The sequence below is a fragment of the Pelodiscus sinensis genome, chromosome 3, assembly GCF_049634645.1.
Source record: "Pelodiscus sinensis isolate JC-2024 chromosome 3, ASM4963464v1, whole genome shotgun sequence".
Taxonomy (NCBI): Eukaryota; Metazoa; Chordata; order Testudines; family Trionychidae; genus Pelodiscus; species Pelodiscus sinensis.
The window spans coordinates 114731675-114759459 of NC_134713.1; the positions used below are offsets into that span (position 1 = coordinate 114731675).

Below are 27785 nucleotides of genomic sequence, written 5' to 3' on the forward strand. Positions count from 1 at the left end.
TGAATAGCTGTTTACCTCCTGACAGTATTAGCCTCATTACACTAAATGTGGGTTAGTTCCACATTCCTGTTAGAGCTCATCCCAAACCAAACTAGAGATCTCAATACCCCAAAATCTGATGAAGTAGATCTAGCTTTTTGTATTGTCTTAATTCCTGGTTATGAAAAATTATAGTGGATAAATAATAATTGGTTAGTGTGCACCATAACACCTGTTCTACCTGACAGGAAATCATTTCTGGATCTCTTTATGTGCAAGCTAGAAAAAGTTGAGACAAACATATCTATATTTTTCTAAAGATTAAATATTATAATTATACTAATGGTGTATTATTTAATAAACATCACCATGGTGTTTGGAACTCAGCATCAAACATTATTGTCCTGTATTTTTCTATCTGAATTTAAAATTGGTAAATGGTACTGGATTGATGGCCCAGGTGGCTGAAGTCTGCATTCTTGAAAGAAACAGAGCAGCTAATAGCAGCTCATTTCCAACACTGCCCCACAGTTGTGGCACTCTGTTCTGATGGACTATCTATAAGAGAAAGGAGGTAATCAGTCATGAAGGGCTGGATGTGAGAAGATATTTAAGCACCTAAAAATGGAAGCTACATGTCTAAGCATTTCTGAACATCACATTAGGCTCTTATCTATATCTTTAGGTGCCTAAATATCTTTCTAAATTTCCTTCCAAGACCAATTCATGGACACACAGATCAGGTTGCTGATAACTGTCAGCTAATATCAATTCTGATATGTAAACATCTGTTCACCAGAAACTGAAGAGATCATGGACTCTTTTGCCATAGGACAAAAATCAGTGATCTTTCAATCACCACCAGAATTTAGGGCTCAGATTGGGTTTATACTTTAGAGATGAAGAGGCTCTACATTTCATGTGTACAGGTTGACTACAGAATTTTCCTGGGCAAATAGAACTAATACAACTAGCTTCTACAAAATGCAAAATTTCATCGAAGACACCCAAACATTTCCAGACCTTGCACAGTTCTATCATCAACTCCCATGATTATATTATGAGACCCAAGATGAGGTTGTTGTTCTTGAATTCTCAGCTAGGGCCTGAGCATAATTTTTTCTGGCCCAGTAGAAAATTGTAACACAAGACCTGATCAAATATACTCTCCCCCACTCCGCATGTGGGGGCCTTGTCCTCAGCTCATATAAGGTGTGTCTAGACTACAGGGTTTTGGCGACAAAAGTGGACTTTTGTCGACAAAACTATGTCTATACTGCCGCTGAGTTCTGTTGACATAACGTCGACAGAACTCAGCAGTTTTGTTGATGGTGGTAAACCTCATTCTATGAGGAATAACGCCTTTTGTCGACAGAGTTCTGTTGATAGAAGGCGTTATTGCATCTACACTGTCCTTTGCGTCTACACTCTCCTGTCGACAAAGCACCTTGCTTTGTCGACAGAACTGGATGTAGTCTAGACGCTCTTTGTCAACAGAAGCTTTGTCGACAGTGTCTGTCGACAAAACTTCTGTCGACAAAAGCCTGTAGTCTAGACATAGTCTATAACCCTAAGTTATACAATTATATGAGAAGATAAGCTTCTAGGGGTTTTATTTGTTTGGATAATTGGAAAAAGGCAAATGTAGTGCTCATCTTTTAAAAAGGGAAGAAGGAGAATCTGGGGAACCGCAGACCGGTCAGCTTCACCTCAGTTACCCAGAAAAATCATGGAGGGGGATTCTCAAGGAAACCATTTTGAAGCACTTGGAAGAGAGGAAAGTGATCAGGAATAGTCAGCATGGATTCACCAAGGGCAAGTCATGCCTGATAAACCTAATGCCTTCTATGATGAGGTAACTGGCTCTGTGGACATGGGGAAAGCAGTGGATGTGATATACCTTGACTTTAGGAAAGCTTTTGATACAGTCTCCCACAGTATTCTTGCCAGAAAGTTAAGGAAGTGTGGATTAGATAAATAGACTCTAAGGTAGACAGAAAGCTGGCTAGATTGTTGGGCTCAACAGGTAGTGATCAACAGCTCAATGTCTGATTGGCAGTCAGTATCAAGTGGAGTGTCCCAAGGGTCAGTACAAGTGGAGTGTCCCAAGGGTAGTCAAGATGACTTATCAGGTAAGTCAAGATGACTAAACTTATCAGGTAGTCAAGATGACTACTCACATTGCTCCTTGCCTATTGCCTTTATATCAGAAACAGCAAGGAGGAGAGGGGGCAGGAGCCAGTGCTGGAGGGAGCCAGCTTAAAAGCTGGTTCCCCCCAGCACCATCTCCACCCCCACCACTGCCTCTATCAGAGGCACTTGGAAGAGAGGAAAGTGATCTATGAGAAGGGGGCAGCAGCCCTTGTCTGAGGCCAGGCACCACAGACGGGGGCTGATACCATCTGGGCAGGCAGCCTGGCTCAGTCCCAGTTTGCGTTGGGACCAAACCCTGCTGCCAACCTGCAATATAAAATGCAGTAGCAGATGGGGGGAGGCTGCTCGGCTTCTGCTGCGTTTTAAATCGCAGAGCTGCAGTGGAGTTTGGTCCCAGTGTGAGCCAGGACTGAACTGGCTGCCTTACGCTATTGAGTAATTTAGCAGTTGAGACTACTCAATTACTAAAATAAGCTAATTTTAACATCCTTAGTCAGTTCTGGGGAAGGTTTTATTCAACATCTTTATTAATGTCCTGGCTGAGGTGATGGATTGCACCCTTAGCAAGTTTTCAGCAAGGGGGAGAAGTAGATACACTGGATGGCAGGGTTAGGATCCAGAGTGATCCACATAAATTGGAGGATTGGATCAAAAGAAATCTGACGTTTAACAAGGACAAGTTCAGAGACTTATACTCAGGATGGAAGAATCTCAAACACTGCTTCAGACTCAGGACTGACTGGATAAGAAGCAGTTCTGCAGAAAAGGACCCGGGGATTACAGTGGATGAGAAGCTGGATATGAGTCAATAGTGTGCCCTCGTAGCCAAGAAAGCTAACAACATAATAGGGTGCATTAGGAGTATTGCCAACAGATCTAGAGAAGTGATTATTCCTCTTTATTCAGCACTGGTGAGGCCAAATCTGGCCTCCCATTGCAGAAAGGATGTGGTCACACTAGAACAAGTCCAGTGGAGGGCAACAAAAATTATTAGGGGGCTGGAGCATATGACTAATGAGGACAGGCTGAGGGATATGGGCTTATTTAGTATTCAGAAAAGAGGATTTAGGAAGGATTTGATAGCAGCCTTTGAAGGGGGTGTTCCAAAGAGGATGGAGAGAGGCTGTTGTCAGTAGTGACAGATGGCAGAATGAGGCGCAATGATCTCAAGTCACAGTGGGGGAGGTCTAGGTTGGATATTAGGAAAAACTATTTCACTAGAAGGGTGGTAAAGTACTGGAACAGGTTCTTTAGGGAGGTGGTGGAATCTCCCTGCCTAGAAGTTTTTAAGGCTCGGCTTGACAAAGTTGGGATTGGTCCTATTTTTAGCAGGAACTTGATGACCTCCTGATGTCGTTCCAACATTAGGATTCTATAATACATACATACATACGATGCAGGTAGGAGCAAAGCTGAAGAGTGATCAGGTGAGAATATCAGGCGTGAATTGGGGGAAGTGCTACAGGAGTAAGACATCTGATTGAGGGCTAACTTGGCTGCTATTGGTCTGAAGGGCAGCTACTGAGGAAATTATTTTCTTTTGGGAACAAATGAAAATACTTGTAAGCGGACTGATGAACAAAGAGAGGAAGAGGAAAAACACGTGATTAATTTGTATGTGGGGCAGAGAACTGATTATTTTTTGGGAAAGGGAGAAGAGGCAGGAAGACAGAGACATACTGAATATACAGACATTATGATAAAAACCAAGGAAGGAACACAGAGGAGAACAAATCATCTTAACCAACATGCTCTACATATCTTATTTATAGAGGAATGAAGAAAAGGAAACCTTTTATGCAACATACCATTTCACAAAATAATAGAAAATGAGGTTACCACGTTTAAAATGAAGCCTGGCTAAAAATATAAGCAGCATATGAAGTGTCATGAAATGTGAACTTGTGGCCATTTCTAAGATGCTACTGAAATAATTAAAAGCAGCTGTAAATACAGATAATCAAATTGTTTTTAATTCTGGTATATTTAATAATATCTTTGTGGCAAGCCCTTAGATAGAACATGGTGCTCTGATAAGAAATGTCCACAATTATTCTTCCATCTGTTATTAGCTATTCACTCTAACAGTGAAGGCAAATCCATTTGACTTGCAGCTTGTAAAGTGAAGGGAAGGTAATTTACAAAATAAATTCTACTGAAGTCCTGCACACCAACTTTATAAGATACTTACTTTCCATTTGACAGTGTGATAGATCAGAGACAAAAAGTTGAATCTATCAAAACAGATCTTTGAGATACAACATAAATCTTCCTGTTCTACATAATCCAAATTTCACTTCCTGGTCAGGTATGGTAGATAATGTTACAACTTCTTTGGTGATCTGTATTTCATTCTATGTACCGGCAATTAATAGAGATAACTTCACCAACTGAAAAGCTATTTGAAATTCTTATTTCAGTACTTTTCTTATTAGCACTTGAAGATAGGTCAATAAAGTTAACGTCTTATTTGACTCTAAATAAGACATGAAGAAGTCAAAGGTTTTTTTTTTTTTTTTTTTTTTTTTTTTTAAGTAGCAGCTTATCACACTTATCCTTTAGCTTTAGGATGATGACATACTAATGTGAAAAATGTATGCATTTGTTCACAAAAGAAATGAACTTTAAATACTCCAGAGCCAGATCACATGCAAAGCAAGAAGGGCTATTTTAATAATAAAAATATTTCCCATCAGATGAAACAATACACATTATAATTCCACAGATGTATTTAAAAGGTAACACACACAAAACTCTACAACTTGATTTGAAATCAACAGTATTTTTTTCCTCCTGGTTAGGGGAAGAATGATTTAAAATCAGTCAACCAACCCACCCACTCACCCAAACTTACCAACACATGGGAGAGAGTAGCCAAGCACAGGGTCATGGATGAACTTGCGATCATTCAGCATAGTCACACAGTATAAATGGAAGCAGTCTAGGCAAATGACATGGCGGTGCAAGCACTGGAACACCAGCACAGGGCTTCTGCAAAAATATCCAGAACAATGCAATACTATATTATTGTATCCAGTGCTGTGTAGACCAACTATTCCAAAATACTTTAATTTAAGAATTCACTTCCAGAATTATTAATAACTAATTATATAGAATCATATGTCAGCATAACATTTTGAAGAGATTTAAAGAAGAAAATGAGTCAGAGGCAAGAGGGACAAGATAGACTTTAGCTAGAAATTTGAAGGTGATGGAGCAAATAGGCAAAGAAAAATAAAGACAATTCCTACAGACAACTTTCTCTTGAACAAAGTAAGACCATATACAGGAGAACCAAGAGGTTAGTGTAGAGAAGTAGAAATGGGATTGGGAAGAGAGAATCTAAGAAATAGGCTAAAGAAAGTATCTGAAAGAGTTCACATGATGAAAAGGAGGGCTGGTCTTGTAGTAGCATTACTGGCCACTGCCACATGCTAGCAATGACACTGCACTAATAACCATGATTAGAATAAATGTTCATGTAGAGTTCAGAGGCAGGCAGAACACTTATGGAAATGCAGTAGGAGAATACTCAGGACAATTTAGTGGCAGCAGCTTCTTCCAGTGGCAAGGCCTCAGAAACTGCACACACAGCAAACATAGCTGCTGCGGTCTAATCAGAAGCATCCCCAACGCTCCTCATAGGATTCAAACATAGGAGTGTGAACAATCATTCCAAGGATTAATATCTCAAATGAGTACCCTAAAATGTATATAATAGCAGAAACATTAATAATCATATTATGCCTCCCCTACAGGCTAGAGCCTGAATATCTTACAATTAATATTTTCTACAGCATGATATAGATTTTAAAAACCCACTCTCCACAAACACAGAAATATATATTCCATCTCATCTTCACTTCCATCCACAGAAATCATTAACAATAGTCTCCTGAATAGCAACAATACAATTCTGAGACTATTAACATAAGTTCACTAAAGTCATCCTTTGGTTGATCTACCTTCATTGTCAATTCTGACTAACAACTGTTGCAGATATTGCAACCATATGCAGTGAATTGGTAGACCACCATATTACATTTATGACTGTTTTTTGTGTGACTGCATCCCATTCCACTCAATAGGAGCTCCTCTAAGAATGAAGCAACAGTGATAGGTGATTAAGGCAAGTCACTGAGACTAAACAACTCAAGACAGATTCCAACCCATGGGGTGTTTTGCATATACTGTTTCAGGCTGAGTTTTCCAGAGTCAAAGAAATAAACAAACGACTTGGTATAAAAGGATGATCTTGAATTCACTTCTGGGCTTCTTTAGGATCCAGAAAATGGACAGGACTTTGTGTCCATGAAGAGCCCCACTCTTGGGCAAGAGTAGGAAAAACAATGGCCCCTGAAGACTGACTGGTAAGATTTTAGCAGGCATATAGCAACATATTGTTTTTTCTAGGTTTCTTCTGCAATACTATTGCCATAATACAAAACATGTGTTTGCTTAGAAAGGGCTGTAATGGCTGACAAAAACACTATTCAGAGCCCTTGAAAAGAAAGCAACATATAGGAATGAGTGGTGAGGCAGAATGTCTTGCTGGGGATATCATAGTGTAAGTCAGGAAGCTGTGCAACCTTAAACCTTCTCCCCAGGCAGAAGGAAGTGGGTCAAATGTCCCCGCCAGGGCCGACCCACAACATTTTGGCACCTGAGGAGGGGAGCTCAAATGACACCCCCATGCCACCTTTTCTCCTGCCTACCTGTTATGTCTCTTGTGCCCTCCTTCCTCCAGCTCAGCACTCTACCCTCTCTGTGCATCTAGAGCAGAGAGAATACATATGCACCAGCAGCAGACACAATTTTCTACACGCTGGGTCTAAGTGGCGACCCCCTTCCCACCCCGACAGTCTGGCACCTGAGGCGGCCACCTCAGTTTACCTCATGGTAAGGCCAGCCCTGGTCCCCGCCCACAGCTAAGTAACATGTAGGGATCTGAGACCTGACTAGGCACTGGTGAAATGGACTATGGAGGGGGGAAACACAGTTACCTTGAAACTGTGATAACTATGTCCTTAGATAAGGTAGTTCCCTATTTATGGATTGTATACTACCTCTTGCGTGTCTTTGGCCCCTCAGCAGTATTTCCCACCCCCAAGCACTCAAATAATCATGAAGCAGCCCCCACACCCAATTAGAATATTACCATGCAAATCATGAAAAAATGTTATTTCTGTTTGCTTTCTGGAGGGTCTTTTTCAAGGGAGATGTTTGGTGGGGGTTTTTAAAGCTTCTCTGGTGTGCTTGGAACACATTTTCGAGCATTTCTCTTTAATTACAAAATACTAAAAATTTACTTTAAAAAAAGGCAAGATTTTTTCACTGATTCCCCTATCCCCAGGAGCTGGGGCTTAAGAAGAAACCCTAATAAATATTGTGACATTTGTGATAAAAATTGCATGGGTTGGCAACACTGCTATAGCTTTTGTAATTTCTGCCACAAAACAGTTTGAACCCACTTCCCATCTAACACTGAAACCCTAAATTACCGTATCTTCAAAATAGGTCTACAACAGCAAAATGTAATCAATAATAATTTCAGATACGGTATATAAATGTTTAATCTTTCCTGAAAGTAAGCTGCAGAGTCACATACATGGTAGTGTATTGGTAGCTTTAAAAATATAAGCTCAGTGTTTTAAAGGATTTTATTGAGTAAAGCAGCTTAAAAGCCGAATTAAATAAAACCGCCCTGTTACTAATCCTTATTACTTGCCCACTTGCTGTTCTGAATATAATAAATAATAACTATACAAAGACAGCTGCCAGCCAGATTGAGGTGTTGATCCGTGCCTCTCTAACTCTGCCTAATCCCAAAATAAAAAGAAAGAGCTAGAACAGCACCTATTAGGTCTTTATTTGGATATAGGGACACTTGCCAAAACTGTGGAAAAGGTAGACACCTCAGAGACTCTCTTTCCTAGGAAGGTGGATCATGTAAGATTCTCAGCCAGAGAATACCATGGTAGACCTTTTCCTTTTAGGGGTTCTGTTGCTGGTGCCCACTACTTTAGTATGTGAGTGTTTGCCAAGTTAGGTGGAAGATCACTAGAGCTGCAACTCACTTTCTCAGGCTTCAGAGGGAAGGTGGGTAGTATGTGTGTGAGAGATCTACATGGGAAGTCCAGTAAAATTAGAGAAACATTAAAAAAAATCAGACCACAAGTGTAAACAGTGCAAAGTGTATCTTGTATATAATCTCAGAAGGCAATCCAACATTCATGCAAATCTAATTTTTATATAAATGTATACAAAATTGTGACCAACAGGACTGTACTCTGTAAGTGAACTAGTCAGTTACTTGTGTAAATTATTTGGTGTCATAACCTCATTCCCTTGAATAGTTTGGTTCATAACTACCTTTATTTATATAGATAGTATGGACTGGTGCCAGGTTCAGATGGTATTTGCATTTCCATTAGAATCAAGAAGTCACAGAGCCTATATCAGAACTGAGTGCTTCTTGGACTAAGAAGTGGTTAAAAACTGAACTGGAAGTCTTGCTCCTTAGATAAATTACGAATAAACATGTTGAGATGGCATGCCTAGGGTATGGAGTAATTGCTGAATATACTGAATGCTCCTTTAGAATAATCCTTAAAACTGCACTTGGGTCTGATTAAATGAGGCTCCAGCCTCAGGTAGAGCATTTACTTAACTTAAGAAGCAGGGGAAATTAGGACAGTTACAATTCTTAGAATACATTGTAATGAGGCTTCTTGGCCCTAAATCTATTTGTTAAATTATTGATACCATCTAACGTTATCTTCTAGGTCTGTAGAAGGAGGCAAAGGATCTCTGTTATGGTATTGATGAAAATAAAGTCCTTATTGTCACATTTTCACCCTAACTGGAGATTTTCTAGAAACATAATTCCCTTAGTTTTTGTTCATTTTTCCCCAGACATAATTCCTCTGACATAAAAAATCCAAAGTGAGTTCAGTGGAGTGTGTGGAATACAAGTATTTTCTAATATCAATAAAGTAAATCTGAAATAATATATTCCTTAGAAAGTATTCAGTAGTTGGGTTGAGTTACAACTTCATGAAAACAATCTACAAAAGAGATATTCTTAGCAGCATGGGAGTAACATGCCTGTCACAGGAGGCACTCTTACCACTCTGGCGCCTCCTAGAGGCCCATCTGGGGATTAATGATTAACTTACCACATGGTCTCATGCCCCTGAGGTTATTCAGCCCTTGCTCTCTTACTCCATGGCTTCTCTCATGTTCCCAATGCTGTAGTGCTTTCATTTTCCTGGCTTAATCCCATTCCCAAGTCACAGGAAATTCTACTGCATTCCACATGATCATCAAAACCTCCCTTCAAACAGTCTCTGGCAGTCCCCAAATAGGCTGCCCCGTGTAAGGGAACTCAGGTCCACCTTCTACCCTGAGTTCCAATCCAGGATCAGTCAAATCAGCATTTCAGATCTTCACCTGCACAGTCCTTACTGCTCTTTCCTTCAACTGCTTCCTATGCCACTTATCTATTACAGGTACCACCCCCTCCCTCCACCTTGTATCAGGTAGTATCGCTGCAGGCCTCTGACTATATGGCCCTCTTCCCTGCTGCCAGCTCCCTGGCTTTATAGAAGCCCCAGCTGCTTTTGTGCAGGTGAGCTTCATTTCCAGTTAAGTTTCCTTGGATCCTAGCTCCCCTACAGGTGCAGACTATGAACAATTGTTTGTTCTTGCCTATTTTAACTCCCCGAAGACTAGTGTGGGGTGAATGTTCCATCATACGACCCCTCATACCAACTATTAGGAATATCACCACTTTTAAAAAAGGAAAATCTAACACTGAACATTGAAAAGATCCAGAATACCTCAACTCTGTAATGCAGAGGAACCATGGGATCTTAGCACAATAACAAAGTTAGCACTGTGCATTAATTCAAGAAAACAGAAAAGAGATTTAACATAAAATGGTTTCTGCTTAGTAGGGAAATGCTGTGTAGCACAACAGTGATCCTGTTGCAGCTGTTTTCTGTTCTGTATATGCTGCCCTCCTAACCCCCACCAAAACTGAGAAACAGCAAGACACAGATAATACAAGATACATTGCTATAGAATGCCAGCTAAATGGAGAAAGATATGAAGACTGATCTTGTTTAGATAAGAACCCCACTGGGAAATAAATTGTTCTAGTATATCCCCAAATCTCATGACAGGTGTTATTAATGTACTAAAAGTCAGAGCAATGGCTATGAATGTGAGGAGCTACTTAGCATTAGGAATTATTTGCAGACAGAACAGTCGATTACATGAAGTATCTTTCACTGCCACCTTATGAAAACGTTGGACTAAAAGGGTTTTTTTCCCCTATTAGTCCTTATACTTCAGTTCGAGAAAGGACTGTATGAATTATGGTTAAACAGCATACCCCATCTATCAGTCTCTGAAAAACAAACAGAAAAGAAGAAAAAGTGAACAGCCGATTTGGAGTCAGGGGGATGTAGATGAAGACAGTAGAAATTTGTGGGGGGAAAAACCTGTTGACAGAATCTGTGAAAAATCCCCGGGGGTCATTTTTAGGTCGACATTTGGATTTTTCACAATATTGTATCAAAATCTTAACCAAATACTGTAGACTTCCGATAATCTGGTCCTTTGGGACCTAGATAGTGCCGGATTATGAAATATGCCAGACTATCAGGAGGTACTATAAGGTGGTTTTTTATATATATATATATATATATATATATATATATATATATATATATATATATATGTATATATATACACACACACACACACACACACACACACACACACACACAGGGCTCGACAAATAATACAATCTACTTGCCCGTGGTGAGTAGATTGCAACCCGGAAGAGCCGGCTTCAGGTGATCTGCGCATGTGCAGATTGCCGGACATCGCGGCTGTCCAGTGAGGCTCACCGCAGTTCGGCAAGCCCTGTGTGTGTGTGTGTGGACACACACACACACACACACACACACACAGGGCTCAACAAACTATAAAATCTACTCGCCCGTGGTGAGTAGATTTCAGCCACGTGCCCAGTTCATTTGTGGAGAGTGCATGCACAATGCAGCTCTCGTGCATGCTCAGTACGGGGCTGGTGAGCAGTTTTCGCTGCCGTTTGTCAAGCCCTGCATATATATATATATATACACACACACACACACACACACAGTATATACCGTATATAAAGTGTTTTTAACCCTTTTTATTGTACATACTGTAATGCATAAATTTAGTCATTGAATGAAAGAATAAATGTACAGTACAGTACTCACCATTATTGTTATGAAGCCTTTGAATACAGAAAGCAGGGGATACTATGTACAGTAGTGTGCAGCACTGGCTAATCACTTAATACAGCACTTTATTCATTTAAACACAAAAAATATACACTTCAACACTAATACAGTCTGTAAATTATTCACTTAAACACTAAAAAAAATGAACTTAAACAAAACACTAATCTAATTTTGTTTATTTACCATGCTGCACAACTACTCATCATCTGATGAAACCCGTGCTTTATCATCCAGGTTATCATCTGGGTTATCAATATTCTCCTCTGTTTCCATGGGGGTATCAACAACAATAGGCTCTAGTGATGGTGGTGGTGAAGACAAAGGTTAAACTATCTTCTGTACCCTTGCAAACATATCCCTGAGATCAGCTTGCATAGAGGACTGCGACTTCTTAGTATAAAAGTTATTCAGAATAATATGAAGGTTCATCACTTCAGCTGCATTATATTGGCTGCAAATCTCTGCAAATTCAACGAGTTTGGAAATAAAATCAGTTACTTCTCGCCAGGTATATTTTGCTCTCTCCGTCACTTCCTCTTCTTCTTCTTGAGATTTTTGTGGATTCAGAACACTTTCAATGATAGTAGCATCACTCAAAATTTCTACGACTGGTTCATCTTTGTCCATATCAAGCTATTGTTCAATCTCATTTTCTGTGAGCTTTGCAACAGCATTCTTCTCAGGAACATTTTCAATTATTTTTTATATGTCACTAATGTGCTTCGGCCTAACATTAGCGCCACAAAATTCGTCTTCATTGGAAGAATCACCACAAAACATGATGCTAGGACAAAGTTTCATCCAACATTTTCATAGAGTAGCCTTTTTTACGTCTTTCCAAGACAATGTAACCACATACATAGTTCCTTAAGGTTGAATTCGGATTGAAATTCAGAAACACTGCAGTCTGAGTTTACCAGCTTTTGGACAAAAGATTCTCTGTAGAAATACTTAAAGTTCTGTATCACGCCTTGATCCATAGGTTGGATCAAAGATGTCACATTCTCTGGCAAATATGTAGCAAAAATATTTCCGCTAACAAGCTCCGAAGCGGGTGGATGCGCTCAACAGTTACTGAGCAAAATAACAGCTTTACTATACTCCGATAGACCCCCCCCCCCGCCTCCTTCTAAAATTCTCCTTAACTGCGACACAAAATAATTAAAAAAATCCTTAAAGATTTCTGCCATCATTCAAGCATTCCCCCGTGCCTTGTAAATCACTGGCAAACTCGTAAGAGTTTAAGGCCCTAGGCTTTTTGTACTTCCCTACAACAAAAAGCTTAAGCTTATGCGTGCCAGACGCATTCACGCATATGAGAACTGTAATGCAGTCTTTGTTCATTTTGAAGCCATGAGCAGCCTTTTCACCACGAACAACCAGAGTAGAGTTTAGCAAACAACATCGTAAGAGCCCAATTTCATCGGCATTGTACATTCGAGAAGGCGACAAACCATGTTCCTCCACCAATCACACAAAAATAGCACTATACTCGTCAGCGGCCATGTGATTGGCAGACATGATTCACTAATGTTCATTTCACTGTGAAATTGTTTTGTTTTTTCTATGAGCATTGGCCCAGGAATGGGCTTACCTTCAGAACACTTTGCACTAAACTACTTAAAGCCTCATCCAGCTGAGCCATCTTAGGCATTTTCAGAGTTTGCTGTACCTCGGTACGTTTAGTAGGAGCTTCACTTTCGGCAACAAATGCTCGCAACTTATCTTTCTGTTTCTTTATGTCATAGATCGTTGAAGATCCAATGTTAAATTCACTCATGATAGTGTCCCGTTTTATGCCTCTTTCTAGCATCTTTATAATCTCCAATTTCTGGTTCAATGTCAGTGTTACATGCTTCCTTTTTACACTTTTCTTACCACTAGCACCTTCATTCACCTTTGACGCTATTACTACATACCGATGGGCAAAAGTATTCAAAATATAAGTCAAAACAACTGGAGAAAACACAAGCACTGTCCAGCGTCACACAATGCCAGTGGCAGACTGACACAGTCCGGTACAGTTTCGTTCAGTTCAGCTGCTGCCGCTGCTGCCTTGTGACTCATTTTTTGCTGAAGCTCATTCACTAGGTTCTTGCCATTTTGATGCCTGACTATCAGGAGTGCCGACTGGATGCCGGACTATTGGAGTTTTACTGTATTAGTAAAAATAGCAGCAGATGTCTGTATGGCTGACTTTTTGGTTTTACATTCAGTGAAACAAAAATTGCCATGTGGGATTTATTTATGTATTTATTTGTCTGAAGACTCATCACTACATCATGGCATTTATCCATGGCTAGATTTATAAAATGCTCATGAGTTTCTAACTGATTCTTTTATTTTGACAATTCTTTTCAGCCTTCAAAGACTTATCATGTAAGTACATAAAATCATTTTTACTGGTAATTGGATCACCGTACTGTTTCAAAATAAACATTCTTACCTTACAGGGAAGTACCATTCCAGAAAAGACAATCACTAAAATACCCACTCAAAAATTAGAATGATAGAAATCACAAGCTATGGCTACATATACAATTCTGACACTGTCCTAAAAGTGCACTTCATTTACATGTACACTAGTCATTAACAAGAAATATTCTCTATAACCCGGCACCAAAACAATCTTAACTCTGTGTCTGTAGGACATCACAGTAATTAAAAACTTAATACAACAAATGATTCACTCATCATAGCTTTCTCTTGGAACTGTATACAAAAACTAATATATTCCTTTTACACATGCAAAGATTATACAAAATCTGACTTTTAATAAAATCACATATAATTCATAAATTCGAGACTTAGCCCATTCCAGACTACTTCAATCAATGAATCAATTTAAAGTGTCTTATAGCGCCATCACAATAATAGATAAATGTAAATTACAACATTTTCTTACTAAGAAAAATAATTCCATACGAAACAAGGCAACTATTTCTAAAGATTTATTTTAAAATAATGAAATTGTTTTTATGTTCAAACTACTTAACGCTTGGCAGCAGACAGAGATAAACAGTGTTACAAATCATTCCTGCATGCGAGTGATCTCCTATTACATGTACAATAAACAGTAAGGTCAAGAAGCAAGCATTAAAGCAGACTCCATGACCCAGCAGCTGCAGACAGCAACCTGTGAGCAACAATGCAGACAACTAGGAACTTACATCAGGTCTAGGCACATGAAGTGGGAGCCAAGACCTTACAAGGTAAGAGGAACAATGACGTAGGGTGTGTCTAGACTACATGCCTCCTTCGACGGAGGCATGTAGATTAGCCAGATCGGAAGAGGGAAATGAAGCCGCGATTAAAATAATCGCGGCTTCATTTAAATTTAAATGGCTGCCCCGATCTGCCGATCAGCTGTTTGTCGGCAGATCGGGGGAGTCTGGACGCGATGCCCCAACAAAGAAGCCTTTCTTCATCGACACAGGTAAGCCTCGTGAAACCAGGTTTACCTGTGTCGATGAAGAAAGGCTTCTTTGTCGGGGCATCGCGTCCAGACTCCCCCGATCTGCCGACAAACAGCTGATCGGCAGATCGGGGCAGCCATTTAAATTTAAATGAAGCCGCGATTATTTTAATCGCGGCTTCATTTCCCTCTTCCGATCTGGCTAATCTACATGCCTCCGTCGAAGGAGGCATGTAGTCTAGACACACCCAAAGAGAGCACGAAAAAAAATCTCAGTATAATTCTCCCTTGTATACCTAACAATTCTGCATTTTCCTCCCTAGCCAATCAAGGACATATCTACATAAAGTGAAAGTATGACGGTTAAACAATTATAGTGCCTAGACCAGGACCCCATTTTATGCTCTTTTAACTAACAGAGACCAGTGCCAGAATACCAGCACCCATGAAGAGCCTTACAATAAGAAACCAGAATACAAGGGACAGGTAAATAAAAGACATAGTGCAAAGCATCAGGGTTTTGTGTAGACCCTGCTCTGAGCATAGCTGCAAGCAACTCAGCTGTGAAGTTTCTGTAAGTCCTATGAACATGTGGAAAGGATGATCATCACTGCTTGTCGAAACTGCTTGCTTGGACCTGCCTGAAACAGCCCCATTCTGAAGAGTGACAAAAGCACAAACCTTTTTACAAGCTGGGGAGGGTGGCATGTCAAAGCAACACCCTAACCACTGTAGTGATGACATCCTTGAATTCCTTTCATGTCACAGAAAGGGGAGTGATGCTGCAGCAGCTGCTCTCTCAAAAGAGAAATTGCTACCATATCAACCAGAGAAGAAACTTCTCCATAATCCATTAGTATGAGCAGAATGTTGTTCAGGTGCCACTCTTCCTGGTGAGCAGCATGTCATCAATAGGACAGAGTAATTTACAAATCAGTCATATTGTGAGAGAAGATCAGTAGTACATGTTCCTTTATATAGTATTTTAAAACATCACGGTGGCTTTCTTGAACAGCAGAGGAAAATACCTGAATCGATGGAAGAAAAGGATGACTGACAGGATTGAAGGAGACAGATCAAGAACTGGTTTGGATCGTATCATGACGTCAGTCAGGAGCTGAAGCATGAGGAGAGGAGACAAGGTGAGAGCAGCAATATAATGTGAAAAGTCCTTTTGGAGAAGCATTGAAAGGCTCTGAACACATATGGTGCTTTGGAGAGCAAGGATACACACACACAATGGAAGAAAAACAGAACCACTATTTTACAAGGAACTCAAGTTGGTTCTTGCCTCCACACAGGGAAGATCAAAAGCTTCAACTTTTTTTTTTAAACATACAAATACCTACTGCATGGGGTTTGCTCCAAGAGTAATAACATGGCCTTTAGGGGGAACAAAGCTAATAGTCTTTAAAGAGGTGTACGAGTCCTTCCTATCTTAGTAACGTTCACCACTTTAAACACTTGTGATTCAGAAAAACTGTACCTCATTGACCACCACTCTGCTTCTTAAATATTGCCTTATAGCAGGATGGTTACCCCGCTCCAGAATAAAAAGAGTTAAAATAGCCCTGGGAGAAGGCTGTGACTAGGAGCCAACCATGAGAAGGTTTGTGGCACCCAATCAGAGCCCATGGGAACTGTATAAAAGAGATGGCTGGTCCAGCTGAAAACACTGGCACTCCAGCTCTGGAGGGAGAAGGTCTAGCTGCCTGCTAGGAGGTACCTGGAACAGAGCAGTGCGGGGGGAATGCAGCATAAGCCAGGAGAGCTCAAGTCTGAATAAACCCCAGGCTGAGGCCCAGCTACAGGGGCCCAGGCAGTACTAGGATGGCAGAAGAGCAGCCAGAACAGGAGAAGGCATCAGGTCCACACCCCCTGGCCTATGATGAGTGGCCATTTCAGACTGTAGTCTGCCTATTGGGTAAGGGGCTTAGATGATGGCTGGCAGTAGGGTAACTAAGGCAAGATGGGTACATGGGTTGGGATTTCCTGAGGGAGAGGACCCTAGAGCGTGGGGGCACTGTCACGGGGCAGTACCCTGAGGGAAGCGCACCACAGTCTGAGAGGGATGCGGGTCCAAATGTAAAGTGGTGGAGCTATTAACAGACAAACATGTAACCGGAGCTTCAGGGGATAGCTGAGTTAGTCTGTTACAGAAAAAACCAGCAAGCGAATGGTCTGGCAGCACTTTATAGACTAACAAAACATGTAAATGGTATCATGAGCTTTCGTGGGCACAGCCCACTTCTTCAGATGACCGGAGTTATGACTAGGGGATAACAAAACTCAAAATAAATAGGAGAAAGGAAGGGGCAGGGAGAAAAAGATGCTCTGTTGCGTCCCTTCCCCCACCTCTCTATATAAAGTATCAAGAGAAAGGGTGCTAAACCTGAGCAGATAAAGATCAAAGTCAGTAGACAGATCACTAAGGCAGGAACAGCAGGTGACATCCACCACAAGAGGGTGCTCCAGCGCCAAGCTGAGCTAATTCCCAAGTGACCAGCAGAAGGTGCTGTGGCAGTGGGTCGCACAGTATTACATTATTAATTTGGGAGGAAGTGTGCGTAACTATATTTCAATATTTGTCCATCCTTATATATATGCAAGCTCAAGGCACCCTTAAAATAACCACAATAACTATGACTGTTGCTGAACACAAAGATTCTGTTTTTCTTCTTTTCAGCAGTTCCCTCAGAATAAAGATGTCATTTCCTGACTAAAAAATATTAATTACTCCACTATAGCCTCTCCTTTCTAATAGGTAGTAGCCTGGCCTAACCACAGAAGTTGCACTTCACATAAAAATTTTGTATCAATCCTACCTAGAGTGGAGAAAAGGAAAGATAAATATGTATCAAAAGCTGCAGAGACGTAAACAGGCATTTATTAATGATAAGCTAGTCCGTTTTCTGTTTCCTCATGAAAGTACCCTCACCACAGCTGGATGTACTTAACATGCACTTACAAGCTAGGGTTGGTAACATACACTGCTAACCAACAAGGAAAGAAAAAGACAACAGTGAGCCAAACAGACTAGATGAAATTCTGACAAAATAATCAATAATACTCACTTAAAATATGGGACACTATCTAGGAAACTGCCTTGTAAATATCAAATATCAGGCTGCACATTCTCTTTGGTTGATCAGGCAGTAAGCAGACTATAAAAAAAATCTTCCATTAAAAGTAAATTTCTAAAATGGCAACCAAACTGAAAGGGTATATTACCAAAGAAAGGGCTAGAGATAGAGCCTTTGGGCTCAAACCTGATTATGGGTGTCATGTATACTACTCCTGGAAAAATCCAGGGAACAAATTGAGACTCAGATAGACATAATCTCTCTCCTGTTCCTTTTTTGCACAGGGAAAGAAATCAATTGCAACAACTATGAAAAGGGTGTTACAACTTCACCTCCTGCCTGACCAACTGAGACACATGGGAAAGGAGGAGAGTATGCGGGAGTTCTGCCTTCTCCTCATCCCTATCCACCCATTTGCTCACAGGAGGGGAGAAGATCCTGTTCTTCCAGTCTGTTTCTGAGTCATGAATGTCGGGGAGTGGAATGGAGTTATTAAATCCCCATAATCCCCTGCAAAGAGCCAAGGCACAGTCTTGCCAAGAGACTTAACCAGAACAATAAAATTGAACCCTTATCTAGTATTCAAGTTTATTTAAAATATGGGACAAAGCAAATCAACTCCCCTATAAAGGTTTGAACCTGCAGCATTTCTTCATATGAATAGTCATACGGTAACCAATACAGTTATTTAGGCAGTTTGATTTCAGGATGTAGAATAGGGCCTAAAATAAATTAAAGTTCTTTATATTTTATTCTATTTATAAAGGAATTTACCAAAAGTTGCCTGGGAATCTAGGTGATAGGATATTCCGTTTTGCTTTAAATCGTAAAATTGAAATTATCTTACTTATTTTTCTTAAATTAGTTTGGGTACAATGTGTAGCAATTGTACTTTAGCCTGATATATGCTTTTATTTATTTATGTGATCTCAATTGGCATTTACATATCTTACTATCTTGATTTGTACTTTAAAAATACTATGCATATGTATCAAAGCTCTGACCTACAATAAAAATTGAAGACAAATTTACTGCTAGTATCTTTCTAAAGCTACTATACATTAAAAAGGCATTATCTAAAGGAGTTGCACACATTTTCTCTTTCTTTAAAATAAACCCAGGTATGTAGAGTTTTCATTTTTAAATTTATATGACACTTCAAAATAACCTTGGGGATTAAGGTTTTGCCTAGACAAAACCAAACTGCATATTTCATCATTTTAATAAAGTAAAAGGAGGATACATAAGCAGAATTTTGAATCTCCAGATAGTGCCTGTTAAACTAACAGCTCCCCCCCAGAAAAAAAAATCCAGACTCTCTCATAGCACAAATCAGTACACTGAATTACTTAAATTTATACAAAGGCTCATTGAAGACTTTGAGATGCTAGGATGTAAAGATTATAATCTTGGGTGGTCTAATTCTACAGTCTCTTTGAGGAAGATCCAGATTTGACAGAAACAATAAGGAGACCTGTATAACCTTAAAGACTAATACATTTTTTAGGGCATAAGCTTTCATGAGGGTTTTTTGTTCACTTTAAGAATCTTATGAAGTAAGCTGCAGTCTATGAAAGTTTATACCCTAATAAATGCATTAGTCTTTAAGGTGCCACAGGACACTCTGTTGTTTTTGCCGAAACAGACTAATGCGGCTATCTCTCTGAGATTTGACAGAGATGCCACGTTTGATAACATTTTACCTATAAGCTGTAATGCACAATTACCATTAGAAGTTTATGATTCTGTATTAGAGTCTTTTGCTTGATGGGGAAAAAAAAGGACCTCCGAGTTCCTAATGGTGAATCGGGAAACAAAGACCTTAGAATTTGCCATATCATTTAGATGTGCACATCTATCAATATGTCTTTCATAATTTCTACACTATACAGATTGGTTATTATACTAATAAATTTAAAGAAATATTCTGAAGGGAAATTACTGTGTGCACCTAATATTTGGTATATATGGTTGTGACAATTTTCTTCCACTATTTGATATGAGAAAGTGGGTCTGGCCCACAAAAGCTCATCACCTAATAAACCATCTTGTTAGTCTTTAAAGTGCTACATAGTCCTGTATTTTGTTTCACCTAATATTTAATTTTCAAATATTTCTAACATCTTTTAAAATCTATAAACTATTTTTCCTAGTCCTTTATGAAGATAGAGATTTCTAATGGTAATGCACAAATCCTTGAAGTTCTGCAGTGGTAGATAGAGGCATTGCTCAGCTATAGAACACACACAACTACGCAAATGCCATCAGCAGATAAGGTTAATGGCAGCACAATGCTTGTTTGAAGCTACGCATCCTGCTCTCAGTGTCATTACAGTTATTTTGAAAAATAGTTCAAAGCAGTGATTTATTCTCACTGAAGGAGACTGGCTTATTGCATTCCATCCAGTCATTTCTATAGAGATGGTCACAACATACATTTTTGATTCATGAAAGGCAAAGACTGGCAGAAACTTCCTCTCCCAAAGACACTTAAATAATTTGCTTGTCTTGACAGACAGACAGACAGACAGACAGACAGACAGACAGTGTGTTCTTTCAGTGTACTGTGCTGCTCTGTGGAGGTATCAGTTTTAGAAGACCTTGATAATACTACCCAATGTTAAGAGCTGAGGGCTGGAATGTCATTGCCTCAGTAACTGCTCAGTGCTTCTATCCTTGAAGCTTCAAATGTTATTAGTAAATAGCGTGGAATGTTAATTTAGCAGACCATGATGTTATTCACAAAGGCCACAGGCATGATTTAGAGACAAAGGCACTTGATAAGGTTTATTACCCAGGTCCACAATATGGAACTAACAACAACGTTGCCAAGTTCATGTACTGGACAGTGAACGTGTAAACATTTACTTTAATAATACATGGCCTGACTTTGGTTCGTAGTCTTTGGTTGAGGCCTCCAATCTTGTACCTGATCCAGTGCTCCAGTCTCTCTCTACTGCAGAGTGATAACACTCCAGAAAACAGCAATTGATTACACAACATAACTGCACAGCACATTGTTTCAGAGCAGGAACACAGACAAAAACATACAATATGCTACTCTGACTAGCATAAGAGGCAATACTTGCCACTTGCTTACATAACAGGATCCAATTCTGCTTCTATTGAAATCAAAAGCTAAATTCCCATTGATTACAACGTAGCAAGATATAGCTATAAACATTCTCAAATAACTAATGTTTAGTCACATTCTTGAGAAAGATGTATTCCTTTGTAAAACACAATATTGTCCTGTATACTTAAAGGGATAATATTCATACGCAGCTGGCTAAATTTCATCTACAAAATTCACAACAGTTGAACACACAAAATCCACTTTTGTGTCTGTAAGTGTGCTTCACTGTATTTGTGAAAGACGTACCCAAGTTACACACACGGCATTTTTAAAAAATCAGTTTTTAAATAACAGAAATAAAAAAAAGAGGACTTAAATAGAATTCCTACCAAAGAAAAAGCTCAGAAACAATGCATTCAGCAAGACACACACCAATTATTCAGGATTTTAACAGATCTATGAGGCAAGCAGATGCTAGAGTTAATTCCAGCCCATGCCTTCAGAACCCAAGATTTCTAATCCAGAGACAGTAAGCAAACTTTCATCATCTGAGGGAAGGTAGGGCTACTATGTGTGTAAAGAAGACATTTCTATAATAAACGAGCCAAATCATACAAGGGTTCCTAGAATAAAATTAACATCTTAAAATACACACACACAAAAACTCATAGCCAGGGCAGGAAACAGTATAAATATTTACGTTCTACACAAGGAACACTACTAAGTAGGAGAGTCATAACATTCTGTGAAAAAAACCCAACAAATGGTCTGCGGAAGTCTAATGCAGTGATCACTCTAATGAGGTGCATATAGCTGCAATCTCTGACACTCCTCGCTAAATAGCACGGGGGGGGGGGGAAAGGAGGGGAGAAAAACCTGAAAGTACAACAGCTGTATTTGGTCCAAATAGTGCCAAATCAACTAATATAGGAAAACATAATTCTAAGGTAACAGAAGCAGATTATGCAACACTCATCTCCTCCAAATGCCTCCCTACATCCACTGGGGTCTCCATTTACCTTGGAAACTTCAACCAGTTTACTCTTATGCAAGCCCCTAAATTGGTCAGATGTTAGGAAAATAAGAACTCTGTATTGGAGTCTGAATCTCCTTTCACCTACACTGGTGTAAGTCAGGAGAAACTCAGTGAAAGTCAATGGATTTACATAGAAGTAAACCATATAAGAGAGCAAAATTGACCCAAAGAATGTAATATCATTAGCCCTAAACATCTTCCCCTCTTTTCCAGTGACTTCATATATTGAATTTGTGGAACAAATGAGATGACAATACACAATTTTGTAAGTATCCCACATGAGAAAGTTCCAAAGGAAAATGAGCAACCTCCCAAGCCCCATCTCCTCTCCTCTTTCTCTCACGGGGAAAAGAAAGAACCAGTCAATCAATCATGATTCTTTGTAGCCTGTCTAGTTAAACATTCAGGGTAATGGTGTCTCAGAATCAATGGCATCAAGAATAGTCAAAAGATCTAAAAAAATGAGCGTGGTCACTTACTTGTAGGAGAAAGTTGTCAGCCAATGAGACTTAGTCTCTGCATCAGCCCCAGAATTAGTGACATATTAATAGGCATAAAGGAAATGTGTGAATGACTCATGAAGCTGGTGCAGTTTGAAGAGAAAGGTCAGTGATTGATAATGTAAACTTCAAAAACTGTTCACAGAGCAAGTGATGAACAGCCTATCCTATGAGTGAAAAAGGCATCTTGATCTCCTAGAAATAGGCTGTAACAATTTAAACTAATAAAGATCTCTACACCCCTTTACTTGTTTTCATTAACCATGTTGTAAAAGGTAGATATCCAAAAACTCCCAGTACATTTATATGAATCCCTGTGTACACAAGCAATTAGCCCTACAGTATGGGTATTTATGGGTTCTGCACATTCACATCACATGTAAGCACAATGTATGGGAGGAGGGATAGCTCAGTGGTTTGAGCACTGGCCTACTAAACCCAGGGTTGTGAGCTCAATCTTCAAGGGACCATTTAGGGATCTGGGGCAAATCTGTCAGGGATGGTGCTTGATCCTGCCGTGAAGGCAGGGGACTGGACTCAATGACCTCTCAAGGTCCCTTCCAGCTCCATGAGATAGGCATAGTAATGTGGCCAGTTTAAAATTTCATCTGAACTTTATTAGCACTACTACGTATGGAATGCAGGCAACAGTTCTCTCTGAAAATACAAGTTTCCTCTTAGTGACAAAAGCAAAACACTCATAGTTCAAAAATTTGGTTCAGTTCAACCCCCTTAGGCCAGGATAGAACCTTTAGTCAAAAGGTATATGAATATATCCAAATTTTTTTCCTGATTCCTTTTTTCAATCTCCCTCCTTTATACCTCACTTTTGCCCTTTTTTCCTCCAGCAGAACCACCTCCTTTTCTACTTTTTTCATTCCCCAAGTCCTCCCATAGCTCCAAGAGACCCTTTTTCAAAATGTACTGTCTGTGTCAAAGGAAGCTTCACAGCTAGTGAACTCTGCAGATACTTCTGGAGCTACTTTGACCCAAAATGGAATTTGGAAAACAGACAGGTGGTTGGCCCAATGATACTAAATTACCCAACATCATCAAACCATAAAAATGTTTGCTTCTAATTTTTGAGACAGTTCAGGCTGATTCTTATCCAAACTGGTTCACATATCCCTAATTATAAATGCAATTATGCCATAATCATATTTCCCTTACCCTCTCAAATTAGCTAACTTTACAGGAATATGTTCAGTCAGTATGTTTGGCCTCTCTTTCTAAACAATACATGTAAAAGGGAGCAACTCTCTCACACACACTCTTCCCCCGCCCACCAGCCTTATCACACTTTCATAGATCAGGATAAAACATTTCCTATGTCTTATAGCATCCCAAAACTCTGTAACCTTCTAGCATTTTAAATCACCACACTACATCTAATGATTTGAGCACTGAAACAGCATAGATTTTTATAAATAGTGCCTACACAGGATTTCAGTGAACCTGAGCAAAGGACCTTTTATTTGAGGTTCTTTATTTGAGAGTTGGCCTCACTTCAGGCAGCCTTGTTATTAGGGGTGAAGTTTATCAGATTAGAAGCAACATTGTTAGTATTCAAGACACATTTCCAAGTGCATATGACATGTCAGCTACTTACATATCCTCCAATTCTTCCTCACATAGCCCTTTTAAAGTCAAACATAAAGTGACAGAAGTGTAAAAATATCTGTATCCTGCACTCTGTGAACATAACTGCTAAAGAAATAAACCCCCAAAAAACCTAGACATGCCAGCTGACAGCAGAAAAAAATCCCTTGTTTCTGTTGAGATAGCCTGATTTTCATAACTTCAAGTATGCAATACAGGAAACATTTTGGAAATACAGTACAAAGGTGAGAACTCTACTAAACTATAAATAATGAATACTTTGTATGTCCTCCAAACACTCTTCCAGTATTGACATAGAGCAGTAAGGAAGGACAACAACCATCCTTTCTACTTAAAGAGGCATCCCACGGACATGTAAAATGTTGCTTCATATATTTGATTCTATCTTTAAAATGTGTTTCTTTAATCATCTGTTGAAATACACAATGCTTTTAGCAGGTACTTCTGCCACCTCTGAAGTGAAGTGCCACCTGTGATGAAAGCTGCTTCATTTAACTTCCCTTTCTTCCAGCAAACCTTCAGCTTAAGGACATTTCCTCTTTTCCTTTTCAAGATCTGTCCCTGGCCACTCTGTCTGATCCCAGCTGCCATTTCCAATCTGAGCAGCAGACTGCATTTGTCATCCTGTGCTAGACAAGACATTTTGGAAAGCAGAAGTCTGACTGCAGTGCAAACCACCACCACACAAGTGAAATTATAGTGTACATTCAACCTGTTTTCCTAATTCTGGAGTCTGTGTGTATGGTACAAAACCCACAATTACCAGAAAGACAATTACTGGCATTGTGGGATTAAATTATGTTAACATATCATTTATGGCACCAAAGGATTGTTTTTGAGCAACATGAACATCTTCATTTAAAAGTCAATTATCCAGCAAAAAACTCTGTTTTTAATATAAAATATCAGATAACTTTATATTAAAAAATAAATGTCTCATTTAGAGAATACTGTGCATAGGGGAAAGAGACTTGAGCCACTAACACTGTTGCAACTGCTCTTAGGAAAAAAGCTCTTCATTTTTAATGTCTACACATGGTATACTGGACCTCATTCTTTAGGTCTAATCCAAAATACAAAAGCTTCAGAGGGGTAGCTGAGTTAGTCTGTAACAGGAAAAACTTAAAAAACCAACAAATAGTCTGGTAGCACTTTAAGGACTAACAAACGTTGATGGTATCATGAGCTTTGTGGCCACTGCCCACTTCTTCAGATGACCCACATCCGAGGGCTCATACCACCATCTACGGCTATGTCTACACTCACGGCTTCTTGCGCGAGTAATATGTAAATGAGGCTAAGCGTGGAATATCGTCGAGCCTCATTTGCATACCTAACGAGCCACCGTTTTTTTCAGACGAGGGTCTTGCGCAAGAAGGAGCGTCTACACTGCCCCTTCTTGTGCAAGAAAAACCCTCTTGCGCAATGCTGTTACACCTATTATTTTTCAGGAAGAACAGCATTGCGCAAGAGGGCTTTTCTTGCGCAAGAAGGGGCAGTGTAGACGCTCCTTCTTGTGCGAGAGCCTCTTTTGAAAAAAATGGTGGCTCATTAGATATGCAAATGAGGCTCGGCAATATTTCATGCATATTCTCATTTGCATATTACTTGCGCAAGAAGCCGCGAGTGTAGACATAGCCTACATGTTTTGTTAATCTTAAAAAACAACAAATAGTCTGGCAGTACTTCAAAGATTTTCCCAAATACAAAATATGCAACAAGCTGTGAAGGACATGTTCTTAATCAGCTACAGAAGAGTGTCAAAGAAATCTTGTGAAGATTCATATGTGAAACCTAGATGCTTGGTTCTCATCTTGCTTACTTTAGCATTCATCAGAAATAGTACAAGTGAAGTTGATGGAGAACAGTGTAAAAGACTGATGTGATATCAGAACAGACATCGCGAAGTTCCAACTCTGTACTCACACCCCTAAGGCAATTTTCTCAACAAGTGGGTTATGACCACAGGAAGGTCACAAAAGGTAATCAGGGGATTGCACAGAACTGAAAATATTATTACAATTCTAAAGCAAAGAAAATAAAATATCCGTATCAAGTTGGAGGTGGTCAAAACCATCAACCTGAAAAGGTTGAGATACACTGCTCTAAACCATTTAATCCAATTTAAGTATTTTTCTTTTAATATTGGCTAGTTATTTACATAGCCAATTTATATTGTAAAAGATCATTCTCTTTATCAATCATGGACATTTCAAAGCCAGAAAGTGTAGCTATGAGAGACAGAACTAACATGTTTGCATCTGGGAAGAAATATCTTCAAATGTTATCTAAAGATATTAGAGTTCCAGAATGGAGAGAGTATATAATCACATTGGAAACCATGGAAAATGAAATCAATAATTTTCTAGGTGAAATACGCAGACAGGATCAGTGTGTGATAGGACAGTAAAAAAGTTTATATTACTATATTTTGGTAAAAACATTAAAGAGCCATGCTAATTAATTAATAAAAGGGGGGCATCTTAACCCTGAAAATGCCAACATATTTTTGATGGCTGAAGAGTATTCACCCTGATGAAAAGAAGGGGCTTTTGTTTTGTTTATGTAGGGGTCGTGCACCATTCAATAATTTCAGTGAACAGAAACAGACAGGATCCTTTCCCTCCCATGAGGAATAAAATGCTTGCAGGGCTCCTTTGTACCCTTGTTTAATCTGTGACACTGCAATTGGAATTTGTCACTCTAGGAGCTACATCTGATGTTACAGCCTGAAGCGGAGCTAAACCAAAATAAACAATCTGTTCCATTCTGCTTAGACTAATACGACAGTGATGTAAGCCCCAGCACAGTGGAAAATGAATAAATGGGTTGCTACACAGCACATACATACATGAACAAAAATGAGTGCAAAGAAGATTCAGAAAGCTTATTACTAACATTCAAAAGGATGAGTAGAGCATCGCTTGGATTTTTTTTTTTTTTTTGGCTTTGCTATGCAACAGTATTATATTCTTTTTGTTAATGTGGCAAATAGGCAGTCTAGTTTAGCATATTAAAAAGACCTTCATTTCATTTGATTTATATAATGACCTCTGCCATCAAACCTCTAAGAGATAAGGTGGCTCAAAGGCAATGGCAGTGGCCGAAGGTAGATATTTTTATTATATTTCACAAAGAATAGCAGCAGCCTTACTGTCTAGTGAGATTTTAAATGACACACACAGAAATACTGTAAGTCATCCAAATACCCATTATACTCTTTAGCACATTCTTTATGACTTGCAAGCAAACTAATCTCAGAAGTGTGTACCACACTGAGATGATATCTATCTTCTTTAAAGAAAAAAAGTGTTTATCGTCTTACAAATTACTGGCTGTAGGATCGGCTGAATACTTGCTACACTATGACTTTTCTAGGGTTACTGAGATAGGATAGCCACACAGAGTTACTTTGTCATGAATTCAGCACATTGAACAATGCCACAACTGTGTAAACATTAGTCCCAATATTTCCTGTTTGAATACAGCATTACACTCTCTGTTAGAAATGTTGCATCCCTGGAGCCCTGCCAGTGCTAGGATATTTATTCCAGTTGCACATGCAGGCTCGGTTATGCAAATGATCATGTTGAAACCCTAATCCAGTTATTCTTCCCATA

At 39.4% G+C, this 27785-nt stretch overlaps 1 protein-coding gene across 4 annotated transcripts in view; it reads right to left on the reverse strand.

Annotated features, from left to right (window-relative positions):
* Positions 1 to 27785, reverse strand: part of PRKN (parkin RBR E3 ubiquitin protein ligase) — a 1191290-nt gene that overhangs the window by 439793 nt on the left and 723712 nt on the right. For all 4 annotated transcript variants that reach the window (XM_075924581.1, XM_075924580.1, XM_075924579.1 and 1 more), the window contains one exon: positions 4988 to 5124. In XM_075924581.1, the coding sequence (XP_075780696.1) occupies positions 4988 to 5124 (137 nt within the window). The remainder of the gene's footprint in view (positions 1 to 4987; positions 5125 to 27785) is intronic.